Raw genomic sequence first — 20,531 nt, 5'->3', positions numbered from 1 at the left:
GATTTCAGTTCCTCCCACTGGAAATCGACTGGCTAACCGAGGTTTTAAAATGCTGGAATCGACGCATGAGTTTTTTTGAATAAGGGTCATTGCTCTGGTTTTCAGGGACGGCACTTTACATTCTGCTGTGACGCAGGCAACAGGGGATCTTATCAGCATGACGTGTTTTGTGTTTGAATTCTTTCCTAGTATGGGCAATGACATTTGAGAAGTTACATTAAGGTCATTTTCTTTTCAGGACAATGCAAATACATAAGGTGAACTGACTGCATGAGAAACTGTCATGCACGGACCATCCTTATTTACCAATGCAGTACCAACTGTTTTGTCATATCACATACATTTCAGGCATGTGTCCCATCCCGATGCATGGATGCATCCAGACATGCAGAATAAAAAGATAATAAGGCAGAAATTTGTACTATGGTCATTCATGATACAAATCAGTCTCCAGCACCATTTTAGTCATATTGGTATTCTTGATTAGCACCCCCCTGGGTGTGCCCATGTCCTCTTTGGCAAACTACAATAGTGAGTAATCCTAGTCACATGTGTCTGCTTTGTCCAGATTTCATTCTTTGTTAACAACAAAAACAGTGTGCAATGTGAGTGTCAAGCCCCAAATTTGACTCCCAAATGGCTCAGGGGTCAAGAGACTAGGGCTGAACGATTAATTGCATTTGCGATTTAATCGCGATATGATAGAACGCGATTTTCTAACCGCAACGTTCGCGATTAAAAACGTGGTCTAAAAAATTTTAAAATTCAAATAAATTCTTAAAAAGTGCATGCCTTGTGTTTATTCTTACAATGACTTTGTTTAAATTACTTAAATGCACAGTGGCAAAGCCACCGATTTGTTGTTCTTGATTCTGTAATGAGCAGTTAAATAAAAATGTAAAATGTGGGAAATAATATTTTACACTAAATGTATCTAATATTGTGTTGGTCATATTTAAATCATTCATTACGATTTGTTGGGGAAAAAATTAGGATAAAATTTAAAAATCGCATATTAAATCGCAATCGCAATATTTTGGGGAAAAATCGCAATTAGATTATTTTCCCAAATCGTTCAGCCCTACAAGTGACTACAAAGTATGAAGGAAAGTATACATCTATAAAGATTATTGATTGATTAGTTGATTATTTGGGCATAATGAGAGATCATCTCAGCTGCCATCTAGACTAGAGAGTGATTTTTTACTCTGAAATTGTATCCAAACTAAACCCCAAGAATTTCAAAGGTATGTTTTGAGGTACTGCTGCTCTACTGCTTCATAGATGCTTCTTGTCGTTGACTGAGACGTACTGCTGATTATTCCTAGAGCACATGAAAGTAGTAGGAGTCAGCAGCTAAACTAATGTCAACAAATACACATTGGTAGAACGTGTATGAATTAAGAATGGTGGGTTATTCTTCAGATTTTGAACGCAGTGCAGTGAAGAAAAGACAATCTAAAGCTGTGTTGGAAGTGTCAGGAGAAATGCATTTGCTGAAGACCAACTTCCGGAGGTGCTACTCACTGGGGTCGTTGAGTTCGTGGGGCTTGGTGAGCGAATGCCTCTTGCAGTTTGAGAATTTTGCCTGATACGACGTCGACGCCGCCGCCGTACTCCCTGCCAGCCCCGCGCACGCCCGCCCGCCGTTGTGTGGTATCAGCAGGTTGCCGCGGGTGATGCGAGCAGGCGGGTTCATGACCATGTCCACGTGAGGCGAGTGCAGGCCGCCGGCGGCCGCACCATAGAAGTTCTTGGTGCCGAGCGACAGGCTGCTGTGGGAGCCACTCGAGAGAGCAGGAGAGAGGGAGGGCTGGGAGGAGCGGATGGGAGGCCTGGCGTGGGGAGCGAGGGAGGGGGAGGTGGTGGTGACCTGGGACGAGTGCTGGTGGTGGGAGAGGACCGTCTCGACTGGAAGGGCACTGCCGCAGTTCTGGCACTTGGTGTGGTCCTCGCTGGGTTGGTTACACTTCCCACACACGGAGAAGTACTCGTGAGGATCAAGGACGGGCTGGAGAGAGACAGACGGACGGACAGACAGCAAGACAGAGGGGGAAGAGAGACAGAAAGACAAAGAGACAGATGACAGACAGCCTTCGCAAAACTATGACCAAACCCCCACTATAAAATGAGACTAGAAAGGGAAAATCCCATCCAAAGTCGAGTAGAGAGAGATACTTAGCAACACGGAGATATGAAGGTTACAAACTCGCCTCACGTGGACATGGTCATGAACTATGTTTGTAACTATGTTGGTTTTTTCCACATTTTACATAGTTTTTACATATGTTTTTTTAACTATGTTTGTAAATTCTGTTTTTAAAAACTTGGTTTGTTTGTTTTTTAACTATGTTCTTAACTATGTAATTATGTTGTTCTTTTTAACGATGCTCTTAACCATGTTTTTAGATAGGCTGTTTTAACTATGATTTTTTTTTTTTTAACTATGTTTTTACTGTATATTCTGCCGAATATAAAGTGCGCTATCAAGTAAATTAATTATTATTATTATTATGAAGGTGGTAATCTTGTAGCAGCATGAATTATTCGCATTTACAGTCAACTATGCAATACTTTCCAAAAGTCCAATATTCTCTATAAGGCTTTGGCCACGAATTCCAAACATTCGTTTTAGCAAGAAAGCAAGCAAGAAAGAATGCTTCCCTTTTAAAAAGAGCAAGAGAGAGTGACTAAGTCGTCACCAGACTGACACTGTTAACAAGAGACCAGATTGGTATGAAGCAGAGTGTGAGATTGTGGTGCACTTTTAACACGTTAAGCGATTAGCACCCCCCGAGGAGCATGACAGTTTAACTCGTATCACTTCCTGCAACCAATTCTCACTATTAACAAATACTGTAACACTAGCTGTAAAGAGGACCCAACATGTTCCCTCACAGTTTAACGTGTTACTGTTCACAGGAAAGCGGATTAGTGTTAATTGGGCCCTGTTTAGAGCACCATGAGCTTATGTCATAGCAATGAATCTCTAAGGCAACCCCTCTTCTTGGACAAGCTACAAGACTGAAGAAGATTCTGCAGTCACATAATATATATCGTTATCCGCATAAAACAGAACAAGTCTTTAACCTTAATAATTATTTGTCTTTATCTAGTCAGCACTACAACAGAAATTCCCTTCACAGAAGCAATAGGCAAATGAGCTCCAAGCGGATGGCAGTGACTGTGTGGTAGTTTGTGAGGTCTACTGTCTGTGTGGGGGAGGAGAAGTGACTGTGTGGTAGTTTGTGAGGTGTGGTCTGATACCTCTACTGACTGTGTGGTAGTTTGTGAGGTATGGTCTGATACCTCTACTATCTGTGTGGGGGAGAAGTGACTGTGTGGTAGTTTGTGAGGTGGGGTCTGATACCTCTACTGTCTGTGTGGGGGAGAAGTGACTGTGTGGTAGTTTGTGAGGTGGGGTCTGATACCTCTACTGTCTGTGTGGGGGAGGAGAAGTGACTGTGTGGTAGTTTGTGAGGTGGGGTCTGATACCTCTACTGTCTGTGTGGGGGAGGAGAAGTGACTGTGTGGTAGTTTGTGAGGTGGGGTCTGATACCTCTACTGTCTGTGTGGGGGAGAAGTGACTGTGAGGTAGTTTGTGAGGTGCGGTCTGATACCTCTACTGTCTGTGTGGGGTCTGATACCTCTACTGTCTGTGTGGGGGGAGGAGAAGTGACTGTGTGGTAGTTTGTGAGGTGGGGTATGATACCTCTACTGTCTGTGTGGGGTCTGATACCTCTACTGTCTGTGTGGGGGGAGGAGAAGTGACTGTGTGGTAGTTTGTGAGGTGGGGTCTGATACCTCTACTGTCTGTGTGGGGTCTGATACCTCTACTGTCTGTGTGGGGGGAGGAGAAGTGACTGTGTGGTAGTTTGTGAGGTGCGGTCTGATACCTCTACTGTCTGTGTGGGGGAGGAGAAGTGACTGTGAGGTAGTTTGTGAGGTGCGGTCTGATACCTCTACTGTCTGTGTGGGGGAGGAGAAGCTGCCCATGGGTTCAAGCAGAGGCCTCCGCTTCTGCTGAGTGCGTCTCTTAATGTTGATCTCATCAGCATCTAGGAGACAAACCAACAGCCAGAGAAACACATGCTTGTTACTTATGTACTTGGAAAACACCTTCTGAGAAGACAAGTCAACCAGGATATTGAGCTACACATTTGGTTTTCTTACCTATTAAGTTTTGGCCCACAAAGGAATTAAAAGATTATAAATGATGATATAAAATGATAGAATAAAGCACTCTGTGCTGATACAGGTCAATACAGATAATGTCATTACGAGTTTCAAAGAGCTTACATTTCACATAGATTAAGTGACAGTATAAATCCTCCATTTATGCCAAGAGATTTAAACACAATTTCAGGGAAACCTCCAACTTCACTTCCAACGGTCACACTTCCTGAAAATACTTACTGAACGCAAACATTTCTGCTCTCTTTTGGTCTTCCTGTCCGTTTGTCTGTCTGCCTGCCTGCCCTCCTCTCTCACACACAAACTATACTGTTCCCTTTCTCCAACCTCTCCCACCTGTTTCTTTCTAGTCTGACCGAATTAGTGATGGCACTAAAACGCTTCACAGCATAAGGTCAAGACTTCAGTTATGATATAACCACAACACTAGACACAACAAGACACACATTAAAGGACTGTATTTATAAACATGTACTAGTCCTTTTTCTCTCTCATATAAATGAGACTTGATTTTAACTACAATATTTATTTATACATCTACTCTCTGTAGAATGGTAGAGCGAAAGGATTTTCATTTTCAGTGATGCCTCACTGCTGACACCATAAAAACTCACTTAGACTGAACTAAATGCCAGCCACCACTGCTGCTGAGCCGAGAGAGAGAGAGAGGACCCCCTGTAATGTCCAGCTCACTCCTATGTCTGCATGAACGGTTGTTCCAAGGTCACCTTCAAGCACAATGTGTTATTATTATTCCCAGTGTTCCCGTCACAATTTGCCTGACTGAACAACAGCGCTGTTCCCTGCCAGCCACGGACACAGAGGGGAACGCCTGCCATCCGTCGCCCTCTCCCTCCCCAGTCACACAGTTTTTGGGTTTCTATCCCTCCCTTTTCTTCCTCTCGTTTTTTCCCTTCCTTCTTTTCATACTTTTCCTCCCTTTGTTCATTCCTTACCCACTTCCTCTTTCACGGACGCTCAGTCTCTCCATCTGGTCATCTTCCAATAATTCCCATTCTATTTCTGTATTTACATCCCAATCTCTCTGATACCCGTTTCTTTCTTTCTTTGTCTGTCTGTCTTTTACCCTTTCTCTCCTATCTCTTTATTTGCATCTCTCTCCATCATCCTCACTCCCTTTTTTTCTCTCTTTTCTCTCTGCATGTCGGTGCCCCCCCCCCCCTTTGCCTTTTTCTCTGTCTCCTGCATGCTGCTCCTTGCTCTCAGAGGAGTGGGGAGGATTAATCCGAGCCGCCTGCAATCTCTCTCTGGCACACACAGATGCAGGGCTCAGCCAGAATCTGCAGCCATGCACTCTCTCCCTCTCTCTCTCTCGCTCTCACACACGCACGCACGGACAAACCAGCCACCCGTTGGGAGGATGTGCACTCACAAACATCCCTGCACACACATTTGCACACACATTTACACAGACACACACACACACGTGTGCCCTCTCTAACACAAGCAACCCCTTTTTGAGCACATGCACATACATTAGTGACCTTTTATGAATGTTCACAGACAGACACACACACACACACACACGCTTATGGTCTTTGTTGGAGCACACACACAAAAATCCCTTTCCGAGACAAATGCCGACATAATTCTGAGAGCGCTACCCTGGCAACACAATAGAGTCTGGTCCTTCCTCAGTTTCTCATTTCTCTCCATGGCATCTCCTCCGGCGAGAGATGAGAGCATCTCTGTGGCGGGGTCCTGAGCAGCGTGCTCCATAAGCACAGCGAGAAAGGGACTCACACGGAGAGGAGAGGCAGAGAATAAATGGCCAGGCGAGGGGGAGAGCGCAAAGGGAGAGGATAATGGGACTGTCAGAATATAAAAAGAACATTGGAGGTGATGTGTGGTGATGTGTGGAGGGGAGGGGAGGAGAGGAGCGGAGAGGGGAGGGGAGGGGGAGAGGGGTAGTTGCTTACCTGAGATGTCTGGGCAGGTGAGTACAATGCTCTCAATGTCTACTCTTTGGATTGACTGGGTGTTGTAGTCATTTCTGCAGGAACAAAAGTGAACAAAACAATAGGTACAATAAATGAATTTCCATTTAATGTAATTTCATTACTCATGCGGTAACGGTGCTATAACGGCAGCACGTCGGTCCCACATGCATGTTGGTGATCAGAGCACGGTGGGTGAGTGCTCAAGTGCTTAGAAGGCAGAATGCACGGGAGGGCAGGACAGACAGTGAGCTGCATTCAGCAGACTACAGCATGGGCTGACAAGCATTTAGCCGAGAAGTAGTTCAACTAAATTAATTCGTTCAAGGTTCAACTCATTCATTAATACTAGAATCATTCTACAGCACTATGTGTCTATGTGGAGCATTTTTTTTTTGAGTGCCTTACCTTTCTTTCAAGTCATGATTGCTTTGATGTGAAGAAGAAAAACAAGGAGGAGGAGAGGGGTGCAGTTTTAAATGGAAATGAAGTGATTTTCATCTCAATAGAACATTTCAGTTCATATTTGGATCTACTAAAGCGTCTCATAGACAACAATGGTATCTCATAGGCATAAACAATAGGCATACTTTTTTTTCCCCCACTGATGCTTTTTACTGAACATTAAATGAACAAGACTGTAAATTAAGACCAACACTGTCAACCATTCCCATTGATCATGAACAGCATTTTTTTTTAAGCCAAATCTTTTTTTTTCTGTTGGATTTGTTAGGGAAACATTACACACACACACACACACACACACACACACACACACACACACACACACACACACAAAAGTTACTGCTACTAAATAAATCAGTGTAAAATGGGAGACACAGATTTCAACAGAAGCAGCAGGCTATGGCACAAGGCTAGGCTCAACAGACTAAATTGGCAGACATAGCTGCAGAATCACACTGGAACAATAAGCCATGGGCAACAACCAGTCACAGGTTATAATTACAGCGGCCATCACCATCCCACTCATTCAGAAGTGCACACCAACCAGGTGGCAGACATGATGCTCATGGCCATATAAGTGCTGAGGGTGATGACCGCAGTGCAACTGTTCCCTCTTAGATGCACTATATTCATACGCACACAACTGCACTTATGACCAGCAGATGCTAATTACAACCCTCCAGCGCCATGTGACGCATCTACTTCGGATGTTAACTAAAAAATGTCTGCTGAAGAGGAATAAAATACAACAGAAAGTCATAATTCAGAAATCCAGGAGGCTAGGGCTGAACAGGACCTACCTTTGGGTGGGCTTGCGTACTGCGGAGGGGGTTTGCGCGTGCTGAAACAGTCTCCCCTGAACGACCACACCCTGTGAGAGCGACGGGCTGTGGTTAAAATAATTGGTTCTGTTGGGCGTCTGTTGCATCGCTGCTACCGAGAGTGGACTTTCACTGAATGGGAGACCAGAGGAAAGCACACAGAGTTCAAATCAAATCACCTCAAAAGAAAAGCAGCTGGATGAGGAGAAATCTATTTTTAATTCGATTCACTCATTCTTATGCACTTACACTCTGAATGAAACTTCATCGTTTGGATATTTCTGCTTTTTTTTTTTTTTTTTTTTTAAACTAGTCGTCACACATCTTCGTTTGTCATATGGTGGACAAAAACAAGAAGAAGGGATGCTTCGTGAAGCGAACACTTACTCTACCATTCAAACGAAAAGCACTTACTTACAACCACAAATGCAAAGCAACCAAAGAGCTAAGCCCCAGAAGTAGCTGTGTTTACCTGAGCATCTTATTGGCTCCCATTTTGTTTAGAGCCCTAAAATGATTGGGATGATTTGGCCTCCTCTCGTAAGTCCTCTGTGTCTCTGCGAAAGGCTTCAGGGGGGGAGACTGGTGGGGGGGGAGAAGAAGGAGAGAGAGCAGAAATGAGTGCGACGGAGAGAAACACATCAGGGATCTGATGATGCATCTGCCACTGCTGCTGAGCGAACAGCTTGACCACTTACAGCCCTGCATTCCAAGTAGAAGACCTGGTAAATGCTAGAATGTTCATGTCAAGAAATGCTAGAAAGAAGAAACAAATACGGGAAGCATATACGGCAAAGCCAGAGTGACTAGATTTGAAATGGGCTTTTAAAAGGTGTGTTAGTGCATCTATGCGAGTGGGTGAGGGTGTGTGGTGGGAGGAATGAACTGTGCCATCGCTGTCCGTCTGGGAATAAATACCACGCTTGTGCATTCTGTGGGAGGTGAAAGGGCTCCAGCTAATTAAGAAGCAAGGACCAGCAAAACAGGAAGTGAGTGGTGCTGCTGGAAAACAACATTGCCATCACTCTGAGCAAGGGCATCGAGGCAGGCGGAGGCAGAGACGCAGCCAGCAAAACAAGAGACCCACAGGGAACAGAATAAGGTGGGGGGAAAAAAGGACAAAGACTGGCATCTATTAAAAAAAAAGATGACAGCCTTTCATGGAGGGAGAGGAAGGACGAGAGACAGAGAGAGGGAGAGAGGGAGAGCGAGTGAAAGAGAGCAGAGCGAGGGAGAGAGAGTGAAAGAGAGCAGAGCGAGCGAGGGAGGTACCTTCAACCCCTCAGGGGAGAGCTCCTGCGGTCCGCCAGCTTCATCCATAGTCACGGGAGGGCTGCAAAACAGAGAAAAGAGAAGGACGGAGAGAGGAAAATGAGACAAGACCAGCCGTGTTTTATGAAAAGACAATTCAGTTTTGACCATTGTGAAGAGGCAGAAAGACACTCAGGAACACATGCCACTGGCTCATGCTTGGCGTAATGAGATGTGCACATTTCTGGGCTATGTTCTCAGCTTGCACTGAAAGAGAGACCATGTACAAATCTGAGCCTAGTTGTCATTTGCCATCTCTGGTGTTTGTGTGTGTGTGTGTGTGTGTGTGTGTTCTGGGGGGGGGGGGGGGGGTAATGACAGTGTGCATATGTATTCCATTTATGGATGCAACAATAACTAGATAATGGAAGCTCAGCCTGCAGTCTGATTGAAATCAGAAAATGGCAGCCTCGAGTGCAGTGGCGTTTTTCATAATAGGCCTTCAGAGGTTCACACCGTGGCACAGAATAGAACATGGCCATTACAGGGCTGAAATCAGAAACCACAGGTGTGACCGTTTCAATTGAAGCACTGGGATCCAGAGTGTCTGCGAGATGAGGGGGGGGTGGGTGGGTGGATGGCAGTGAAACAGGAGGGCTCAGAATGCAGAGATGAGCTTCAGAGAGAGAGAGAGGAGAAAAGAGAGAGGGATGGAGATAAGCTTCAGTGAGAGAGGAGAAAAGAGAGAGGGGTGGAGATGGAGATGGAGACAAACAGGCAGGAGGCGAGATAGAAAAAGGGAGCTGACGGAAATAGACAAAGGGGCACAGCGGGTAGAGGTACTGAGAGAAAGAAAGAAAGAAAGAGAGAGTTGAGGAGGGGAAAGAGGAAGGAAAAGAGATGGAGTGGTGAGACAGTGGAAAGACAGAGTCAATGTGAGAGAGAGAGAGAAAGAGAAAGAGAGAGAGAGAGAGAGAAGGGCTTACTCGTGCCTCCTCTGCTCTTCACAGTCACCAGAGAGAGAGAAGCTCCAGTTCTGTCTGTAACCTCCATCTCTCTTGGCCTCTGATCTATCTAGAGCTAGAACGGGAAGGTAGGAGGGCAGGGGAGACAAGAAAACAACACAGCACGATTAGTCCAGCGAGGCTGCTGGCAGCAACCTCACACAACCAATGCAATTACAACAGTTACGGTGGATGTGGATGGCCTGGGTGTTTGTACTTCTTGTCGTCATGAACACAAAGTTCTGATGCAGTGCGCTACAGCGTGTACTTCAGTTAGGTAAGGGTTGGACTGACACCGCTGTTCCTTTTGAGAGAATTCTGTTGCAGCTATTTCATTTCACTCTTGTTGCACTCGACATGTAGATGCCCTAACAGAGCACCGGAGTTAGAGCCCAGTGTTGGTTGCCTACACTCTATTGACTACAGGACACAAAAGGCCACGACGAAACCACCTGCTTTTGCCACCAGAATGCGTCCATTGTGGGCCATGAAAGGGCTCTTTTCACCCGTCTGGACCACGATGAAATGGGTGACTACTACAGCACCATGATCTAAGACAGCCTAAGTGGAGGACCATTTCAATAATCACCTGATCTAATAATTACTAAAAGAGGCCATTTGTGGCAGGGGCTGACAAAACAGCTTTGACAAGGAGGCAGAAATGGAGAATGAGTCCACTGCTTTGGGATTTATTTTTCTTCCGTGAGGTGACTTGCTAAATAGCTTCCTCCCTCATTAGGCATGCAGAAGGACCGAGACGAAACCAGGGCAGGCCACACTGGGTCGCTTTGCTCACCTACTCTAACCACTCCCCCCATAAACACACACACACACACACACACAGTCTCCGAGTAGGGAAGCGCTGGGCCATTTCCTCCAGGAGCGGTGCTAGGTCATCATTTTATAACCAACTTACGGGATTCGTAATACTGCTGTGTTCTGCAAACCTTGGTCACTATTAGCCTCCAGGCCGTGCCTACGCTGTGAGCACATCTATTCCACTATTTAAATAGCCAAACAAAACAGAAGTTAAATAGTGTTAAAGAGAGTTGTCAGTGTTCAATACTACATTTTGTTTTCCCACAAAGATTTCAAATAGGCCTAAGTCAAGGGCAGACACAATGTAGCCATCATTAAATCATGGCCATACTCTTCTAGAATCTTCTAGGGCCTCCAGCAACCCAGTTCTGGCCTGGAACCTGCAGATTACAATAAATGACAGACTGGCCTTGAAGGTTGAATACTATTTTAAGAGCTTTAGACAAAACAATGCTTTGAGTCACCATTCCAAAATGTTCTTCATAAAAAAGTGGCATGAAGCTCAATGAGCCATTTGGGGTGGTACGTCACCCCTGACTTGCTGCAAGTCTAGCGTTAGTACTCCATATTATGTAGTTCAATGGATATTTGTTATATCAGAATGCCTTTGAGGCATTTGCACCTAAAAGAGAAATGTGCTGCAGCCCTAGGAGGCTGTTCACTTCCACACACTGAGTGCAGTGTTAAATCTGATGCCGTGACTGAGACCTTGTTTCCACTGTGCTACACATGGGTACCCCATGGAGGCTAATGCCAAAACAGCCAAACCAGTCCAGGGGCAGCTAGTTACCTACATCTTGGTGCTGTTGAGCTCTCGGTACATAGTCACAGTCTTCCTTGCACCTAACTCTTTATAGGGTAGGGCTGCTGCATAGATCTGAATGGCCATGCAAAGAGAGAACTTGAAATAGGGACGGACCCATCTTCATGGGAAAGACGAACCCAAATTTAGCCCAGAACATTCAATATTGCATAGTGAGCTGCGAGCTGCAACAAATGAAGTATTAAAATCCTGTAGTATGTTATCATAGCGAGTGTTTGCATTCAACTGATGAGTAGGTTTAAGCCACTGAAACGCAACTCTAGGCTTACAGCTGGCCATTTTGATATGTGACATACAAATTTGGAATCAGGTCACCTTTTCCTTGCCTGTGTAGATGTGACTGATCTGGAGCCACATGATACCGTATGTGCTAAAGCCAACCATTTCAGTTCAGTTCAAATAGACTTACATTTTATGTGTCATGCCGAAGCGCCTATCAGTTGCTAGTAGGCTGTACAATAAGTGAAGGCTTGTGAGAGAATGTGACAGGAGGTCATCTTTGGCAAGTTAACAGTGCAGTGATACTGGTGCATGGAAGCAATAGTACAGAACATTACAATACTGTGAAAATGTAGCCTAGGCATAATTGGTGATGTTTTGCAAAACTAGGCTACTTCCCATCTGTTTTCTATGTACAATAGAGTGATAAAACTGCTTTATGAGGGTTGACTAAAATATGACATGGCACATTCCACACATAAGTGTCAGTTTTTTTTCAATTCACTTTTTCCTCTCAAGTTGATCAACTTCTGTAGCTAGCTAACATTGCAAACCACTTTATATACTTGGTCCTGTTTGATACTGAAAGGTAGTCTACGTTTCGAAGCTTGCTTGAATGACGTGCATGCAAGACAAGACGATTTGAGAAAATCTCACTCTTTCATTTGTGAAGAAAATAAGATTTGCAGAAAATATCCTAATTTCTTTTGTGCATATTAGGTATCAGGCCTAAGTGGAGTAACGTTAGCTAGCTATGAAGTGTGGAATGGAGAATCTAGTTCCAGGCATGCGAATGATTACAGTAGAGAACTGTACACTGTTAAATCTTGCCAGTTTAATACTTTTGGTGTATTTGCATACACTAGTCTGTTCATACCTTAATGGAGAATGCATTGTTGAAACAATTGGCATTTTGTTGGCTACCAAACAACTGAACCTTCCAACATTAGCAGGCCGAGGCCGTTCAACACAGGCAGACAAGGCATCAGGATTGCAAATTTGTCTGTAATCTTGTCCGGTGCCCCTGGGCAATGTTTGTATAACAGCCACTGTGTTCATTAAAAAAACGGCTGGTGTCAAATCGTGAGTAACATAAACCTATTGGGAGTATAACAGAAAACGTTTGCTGTGAAACAGGTTTAAGTCGTATTACTATCGCTGACGTTAGCTAACCTAATGTTAGCTTCAATTACTCTAAACTGGCTAGTTAGCTAGCTAGCAATTCCATAGCCGCCAAACTCACACCGACACCTAGAGCCACTGGGTTCGCGAAGGGAGGTATGCTAGCTAAAGATAGCTTGCTAGCTATTATGAAGCGAATCCAATAAGTGGTATAATGGCTAAAGCTGCTGGATTATCATTACCCAATAGAAATATCCATCTGTAATGGCCCGTTATTGATTAATATGGAATATAAATTAATATAATATGTGCTTTGACAGAACACATTTCCTGTCACAAAATCCGAGTGTCTGATAAAAAATGCATACTGTTTAGCTGCCTGCTAACAATCAATGGTGAGCTTACAGCCAGCAAGCTACCCGCCGTGCTGCACATAAATGCCTCTGGACCAGCTAGCATGGCAAGCTATTCCGCTAAACAAATAATTCTACCGTTACAGAGATTTTCGTTTGCCATCAATTGCCGCGTAAGCTACAAATGAATATGTATCTCAACACGATCAAGACCGATGCGAGAGATGGAAAACGACACAAACATGCATTAAAAGAAAGCGTAGTAGCTTACCTTCAATAAAAATGCTCTTGTGGGCCATGTTTACTCCATGTTGTCATCGACGGAGGATGAGTGCTCCTCAGTTCTCTAGCTACGTTGCCGAATGAGACTTGCACAGCAGAATGCAGTCCCAGTATTTTTCACTGTCAAGAAAAATATTTTGTAATCTTCATATATGTTTCAGGGATTAGTGTTTACAGACACCAGGCAAACCAATATGTCTTTTTATGTTGCACTTAAGCATTGCACACCTAGATTCAAATTGTTTTAAAAGAGTTTAGCTAACGCTAGCGTTGCGCCGCGTCCACCCCTGTTGTTTGGTATTTGCTACTCAGCTGGCTATCTGATACAGTAACCTGCCTAGTTTAATTCTAACGTCAAGTAACGTCAGTGTGTGTTCCTCTAAGTTTAAAATATAATTATTTTCTTAAAACACAAAAACAGTTAATGACAGTTTACAAGTACATTTCATACATGTCAAATTTGATACACCAGAAAATATTTGAAGATATGGTAAGTATGTCCTGAAGTGGCAGATAAGTTGCTGTGCCATCATTACATCCTTTAAAACACTAATGTGTAGGCGAGTGATCGGGAGGACAAATCTTCAGATAGCATTTTTTTTTTAACAAAGTTAAAAGTTGTAACAGTAACCTATAAGCTAGTCCTTTATGCAGACTGCTGACTGTCTGTATAGGTTACAAACAAAATTTAAAAATCAAAAGCTGTTTCTATTACTTTAATTATATTTGGACAACATTAAGTATTTTTTCCCGTTTGTTTGTTTTTGCACTGAAATGACCTCAGCACCTCGGCAAAAGTTCACTATCTGAAGGCCTGAAATGCACCCATAGGCAAGGTATCGTCTTATTGCACATTTAACTGGTAGGTGGCGCCAAATACCACTACTGTTACACCCTGGTTCTCAAAAACAGCACTAGTTGATGTGACAGACAATCTGATAATCTGATCTAGCACTGGAAACCAATATTTTTTCGGTGTGTTTCATTTAGTGAAATAATTATTCAAACCCCACTAATTACAGTTGAGCCGAGTAAGATACTTTCTTTTACTTTTCTGATGAAAGCACCTGACATATTCAGTCATGGTGTGCGTCTTCAGAGCCACCCAGGTAAGCATCACATTATTGACACTACTTTTTACTAAACACTGACACTATTACACATGATGAGCACATACAAATGTCACCTTAATTTACAGTCGTTTTGTAAAATGTTTTCCACAGATCTCTACAAGTTGGTGCTACTTCTGACCCAGAAATACAGGAATATTAAGCATTTACCTTCAAATTAAGGTTTTTCCAGAAACATCATATAATTCGTATAACAACAACTGACACATTTTTCTAAGTGTAAGTGTCTCTCCTAGCCAGAGGACAACTTGAGAACCTGTTATCACCTCTGATATGGGAACTGTCTCTAATCTGCCCTAATGTTAAATGACGTCTGAATCTTCTTTGCTAGGGCAGTCCCACACTTCCTGTTACTGTAGGACAAAAGCCATAGTGTAGAAGCGTCCAACAATAACACCATACGACGCAGTTTATATTTTAGACACGAAACATGTCTAAACAGTCTATCTGACTCTTTCTGAACAGCTGACCGGATGGCAGGAGGAACTGTTCCAGACTTTCTTTTAGACTACATGCCTCAGATGAAGAAGTCTGATCTGCCCTACCCCTTCGCTTGTCTGAATGCCAGACTTAACAGTCCTGGTCCTGTGGGTTGTAATAGCATCCACGGCCTGCAAGGCTGCATCCATCGGTTGTCATGGGGTCAGAGGTGGGATAAGAAATCTATACATTGTAAAATCACAATTGTTTTCGCCACAAATTTATCGTGAAACTTTATCGTGAAGCTGTGCCAAGTATAGTGATGTTTACTTAATATTGTGATTTTTATTTTATTTTGGTACTATGTCTTCTCTTGTGTCACAGCGGACATTGGAAAGGAAGTCAGATGCGATGTTCTGCATGTTCTCCAGTGTTAATAACAAACATTTGCACACTTCAATTCGTCACATCAGGAGTTATTGGGTGGCAGAATTCAAATCACCACAAACAATTCAAACAGAGGAGCTAATTCAGGTCCCCTTTTGTCCTTATCTTCCATGCTAGCTAGCAGATGAGGTGGTTTATATTTGTGACAAGCAAGCTGTAAAGACCTGCTGCAAGCAAGCTGTCAAGAAAATGGCCATACAGTTGAGACATTTTGGGGTGAACAGCTTTTGTTGTTGAGGAGCTGAAGCACCCAAGCTGTTAGCACACCTAGCTCATCCAAGGGCCCGTCCACACGGAACCGGGATTGCCTGAATCCGGGCAAATGTTTTGTCGCATCTGTCTTTCGTCCACACGAATACGGCGGGTTGGCTCCCCGAGTGGATACATTTCGACACGCCAGCGGATCTGTGCTTGTGTGGACGACTGATCCGCACCTTTTTTGACACGATGACGTCATTGCCCCACGCCCCGCCTCGCAACCTCAGCCTGAACCCTTAACCCCGCTGAGATACTTCATAACAGCAACAACATTAACTAAATCGATGTTGTTAAGAAGCTGGTTAGAAAAGGGATGACATTAACAAGCCACACTTTAATCTAGCACTGTTTAATCTATTTGCATCAGACCATTGTTCAAAGCCGGTTTTTAAAAGTGTCAGCAATAGCCTATATCAGCAAATCTGATTTTTATTATAGACGGAAGTTTCAAAACGGTAACTTAACACAAACGAGGGTTATCGCGAAGTGCACAATTCTAAATAGTCCTGTTTGAGTGCTGTGGTAACAGGTAGATTTCAGGTGGTAGAGAAGTCGTTCAGCAATTGGAAAATTGCTAGTTGGATCTCGACTTCTGTCTTTTGCGCATGCTCCATGTCGTCTTTACAACGTTTTCATTTATCTGACTACATGTACCCTGTTTGCTTTCTGGCTGCCTCAAAGCCAAAGGGCCACCAATCAAATGAGTTAGTATTTTATATGGAGCAAAAGAGCACAACATGTCATCATGTAATGATCACTGTTGTAAAAGAGTCTGTAATAAGTAATGGCCGTGTCCCCATAACATGAATGAAATGAAGTAGTCCCAAGGGGGTTATGCCACAAACAGAGAGTCAGAGTTTCACACAGACATCAATAATATCTTTGTGCTGAAATGACCTCAAGTCTAACAACAGTCCACTTTCATGCCTTGGCTCTGGTGCTGAAACACACCCACTAGTCCGTCTCAGACACACGTTTGATGTTGTCGTGTTGTCGTGTTGTCAACGAGGCTGGAGATGCTAATGGGACACTTCGGTTGTAATGTCATTGGCAGGCTACATGGTAGATCACAGGAGCATGCACACACTTGTGGAACACATGCTTAGGTTTCTATCGTTGTACAATGGAAAAAATTTCCGTTAGTCACTGAATTTAAGAAATTGGCAGATGATTAATCTATGGTACAAAGTAATAAAAAAAATACTGTGAAAAAATGTTACCAAAGATCAACAAACTTAAGACAAATAATATAGCTGTGCTCATCGGGGTCCAAACAGTAGCTAGAGTTGATAATGAACAGACTGAGAAAGATCATAGGATTTTTTCTTCACTCCATTCAGCTGACACACAAAGCATGGTGCACCTGGGAAGCTGCAGCATTGTGAAGAAACTTATCCCAAAAAACACTTTGGTCCTAGATCATTTTGGTCTCCTGTCTGTATTGTTGTCTGATATTGTCAGCAGCTTGAAGAATCAGACCATTTTAACAGACTGCTACTTAGTCCACCAAATGAACAATGGGGAAAAATGGCAGCTGTCACTTTGAAATGGTCAGCAATGAGACATAAACAATTCTGTATTTATTGTTTAAAAATACCGATCTTTGCCCAACTGTGTATTTCTGCTTATAAGATAGTAATGGTTTGAACATTGATCAATGTTGCACTTAGGGGTGGTGTTTGTTTAAGATTTACATTGTTTAGTATTAGTGCATTGCTTTTGCTGTTACTTCATGTCCCATTGTATACCGTAATTCATGAAAAACTAAATTGGTTCCACTTTCGTACATAGAGCTGTGGAAATTGGAATCTAGGTTGAAATATCTAGCTCAATGTTTGTGCAATAACATTTGAATTTCATTATTGATAAATTATTATTGGTATTGATTTAATGTCATTGTCTCGCTCAATGACTGCTCAGTTGGTATAATGCATTTCCTGTATGAAAGGCAACCCATTTGGACAACACAAGTAGTCTAATGTAACAAATGGTTTCAACTATGCACACAGAAATCTCACAAACTATACTTGCATGATTACTATCCAAACGTCAGAATTCCATTCCGTCAAGGTCTGTAGATGTAGAATACCAACTTCCCTGTAAGTCAGACAAACGTCCTACAACAAGTTACAGATGAAAATGCCTTTTTACAAATGTAACTTACGTGATTATGACACAAAGCATTTCGTAAAGACTGCATGACAAGAACAATTTGGAAAAAGGATGAAACCAAGTACAACCACACTTTTCAAACGTATAGCTTAAGTGGTTCTTGAGATACTGCAATATCTTTTTTTAAATCTGTTTATTAGGTTTTTCGATCATGGCAGAAACAGTTGTACATATGCATCCCCTCAAGATACTGCAATGTTTCACTTATAGCGCCCCCTATGGAGGTCATTTCACAAAACGTAATGTGCTTCCAAGGAATGTGGTAGTGATTAAGTGTATCAATTTGAATGAAATTTGATCTTTGACATCACAAGATATTGACCATAGAGTCAATAGGGGTCATGCCTGGAAGACTCATTTGACTATAACTTTGAAACGGTATGACGAATACAAATTATTTTAACAACTTTTTATCAGCATGGTCTAAAGATGAGGCACAGCACATTTTGTGACAATAGGATTAAGTGCTTTGGACAAGTTTGCTTTCCCGCCCTTTTTGTGAAATTGAGATGGCGGAAAACATTGGGTGTGGAATTTAGCAGTTATAGGCCAATTTAATTTGAGAGATTATAAGGGCTCGGAGGAAGGAAGAAGCTTTATTCTAGCCTATGCAGTCGCTGAGCTGTGAGCCAAAACGTAAATGTGCGTATTATAGCGCCCCCTGTGGCCAATTTCTTTCATAGTTGGTATACAGCTTCTATGCGCTAATATAAATTAATCTATAAAGTTTCATCAAGATGGGCCATTCGAACTGCCAAATACTGGTTGCTGAATTTTTATTGACTGTTTGGCGAGTTAGTGAGCCAGCCAGTTGGCAGTTTAGGAAATGTAGGCAAATCGAGCCAAGTATAAGTATAAGTATACCTAATTTCAAATTTAAGTGGATCTTGTAGGTCTTGTAGCACCCCCTATGTACGACATTTCTTGATACGTGGTGTGCTTCCAAAGAATCTTGTAGTGATTGGATGTGTCACGTTTCATTAAATTTGGATCATTACATGACAAGACATTGGCTGTAGAATAATTATGGGCCACGCCTTAAATTTTGATTGACATGTAACTTTCAAAAAGAAAGAACAACTTTTTGTCAGCTGGAGATGATGAATACCAAATGTAGTGATAATTGGCGTAAATGATTAGATTCGTCATAAGATTTTTGAGCTTTCAAGGAGTTTTGGGGAAAAAATTATTTTGGTCTAACCCAAAACAGAGACAAAATACAAATGTACAAATGTACTTATTATAGGGAAATTATAGAGTCATGAGGAGGTAATTACAATTTTGTGAGCTCTCTCCTACTTCAGGAACATATATACCAGTTTGATGCCTGAACAGCTTAGAGCTTTTGCTGCCCAGACAATTTTACGAAAGAAGAAGGAACCAATAATAAACAATAGGGTTCCTGCAGATTTTCTGCTTGGATCCCTAAAGAAGAAAAAAAATGTCATAATGTTCTTCAATTAGTCATGTGATGATTTAATAGGCTCCGTAATGGAATGCAGGAATTCTGTCACTGCATATCCACCCACTGAAGAGGCCCAGGGTCAGCCTCATAACTTACATCTGTGTGAATCTTTCATGTGGAAACAGACAGTCACTGTTTGCTCTCATCCTCACTTTGCACATTACAGAGAAGGAACTGAAACGGAGGGTTTCAAGAACCCCCTGAGGCATTAAGAACTCTTCTCCATTATTGAAGAAAATACTCCCCAAAATACTGTAAGTAGTAGTCATGGATGTACCATATTGGTAAGAAGGCATAGCTTCACAGGCACACAAACCCTGTTATTGTGATACTGTCAACAAGTCCCAAGAAAAGACAGCACATTACCTTCTCACAGAAGGACTATGACAGTACACTACCCACTCATACTCAATAACACCTTACAGAGCCACAATGACGTGAATGAAATGTATCCTTAAATGACAGGAAGTGCATAATAGATGCCTTGTGAGACATATACTCACAGTAAAGTGGATGGCAACCTCACATTAAAGTACACAGTGAAGTGTGGCATTTCTTTTAGTAGACCATACTTTAACTCAGTGGAAATAGAGAACAGATCGCATGTCAAGAAAGATAGCAGAACCAGCAGCTTGCTGAAAGGGGAAGTCACACTAACAATGCCCTCAAAGAAAACCCCTCCAAGCTGTTCTTCTGCCAAATGAGTTGAATACAGTACAGTGTATATCATACTGCTTTAGTTGTACAAACACATAAACTGTGACATGTGGCCCTACCTTGATTTTACTAGCCCGTTAAATACACCTCAAAAATAGGCCTTGTTGCCATGTGACAGCAAGTGCCGGATATAGGTATTCACCCCGCAATGCCATGGCTGTCGGTGTTAATGTGAGTGTGACTATCAAACTCAAAGCCAGTGTGACCGGAACACAAATACCAACGACTCTATTAGCAAAACTCACATTTGACTTTTCAGTCCCATTGAAATAAATCCAAAAAGTATTACTTTATCATTTCAAGAACTAAGCCTAAAACTAACTAACACTAAAAATATGGCACTTACAGTACACTAATGTAATTCACATCAAATACATCTAGCATGTTCAAGCCTCACGCTTTAATCCCACCTTTCTGTTCACCCCCATGTACTGAACGAGAAGAGAAAGCTTTCCGAAGTCAATCCAAATGTACACATACTTAATGCTTCCTCCAACCAAAACCACTGACATCAGGAAGCAGACAAAACCCAATGTGATTTTCCAAGAGAAAGGTTTTGAAATATGATAACCACCCCTGCACATTAGCAGACAGGGGAGGGCAGAGAGCCT

At 42.6% G+C, this 20,531-nt stretch overlaps 1 protein-coding gene across 6 annotated transcripts in view; it reads right to left on the bottom strand.

Moving 5' to 3' along the window:
• The window catches only part of senp6a (SUMO specific peptidase 6a), a 28,385-nt gene extending 14,748 nt beyond the window's left edge, over positions 1–13,637 (bottom strand). For 2 of the 6 annotated variants that reach the window (XM_031581134.1, XM_031581137.1), the window contains exons 1-9: positions 13,301–13,637; positions 9,676–9,769; positions 8,711–8,771; positions 7,911–8,020; positions 7,418–7,570; positions 6,561–6,581; positions 6,135–6,208; positions 3,961–4,058; positions 1,528–2,011 (exon numbers count right to left, since the gene is read on the bottom strand). In XM_031581134.1, the coding sequence (XP_031436994.1) occupies positions 1,528–2,011; positions 3,961–4,058; positions 6,135–6,208; positions 6,561–6,581; positions 7,418–7,570; positions 7,911–8,020; positions 8,711–8,771; positions 9,676–9,769; positions 13,301–13,328 (1,123 nt within the window). In that variant the 5' untranslated portion in view covers positions 13,329–13,637. Of the gene's footprint in view, positions 1–1,527; positions 2,012–3,431; positions 3,454–3,960; positions 4,059–6,134; positions 6,209–6,560; positions 6,582–7,417; positions 7,571–7,910; positions 8,021–8,710; positions 8,772–9,675; positions 9,770–13,300 lie in introns of those variants that run through there. The other 4 variants (XM_031581135.2, XM_031581136.1, XM_042709863.1 and 1 more) reach the window with 4 other exon arrangements.
• Between the last annotated feature and the right edge of the window lie 6,894 nt (positions 13,638–20,531).

Source organism: Clupea harengus, chromosome 15 (assembly GCF_900700415.2).
Source record: "Clupea harengus chromosome 15, Ch_v2.0.2, whole genome shotgun sequence".
NCBI lineage: Eukaryota > Metazoa > Chordata > Actinopteri > Clupeiformes > Clupeidae > Clupea > Clupea harengus.
The sequence above is the reverse complement of the archived record's forward strand: the minus strand, read 5'-3'. Positions and strand labels throughout refer to the sequence as shown.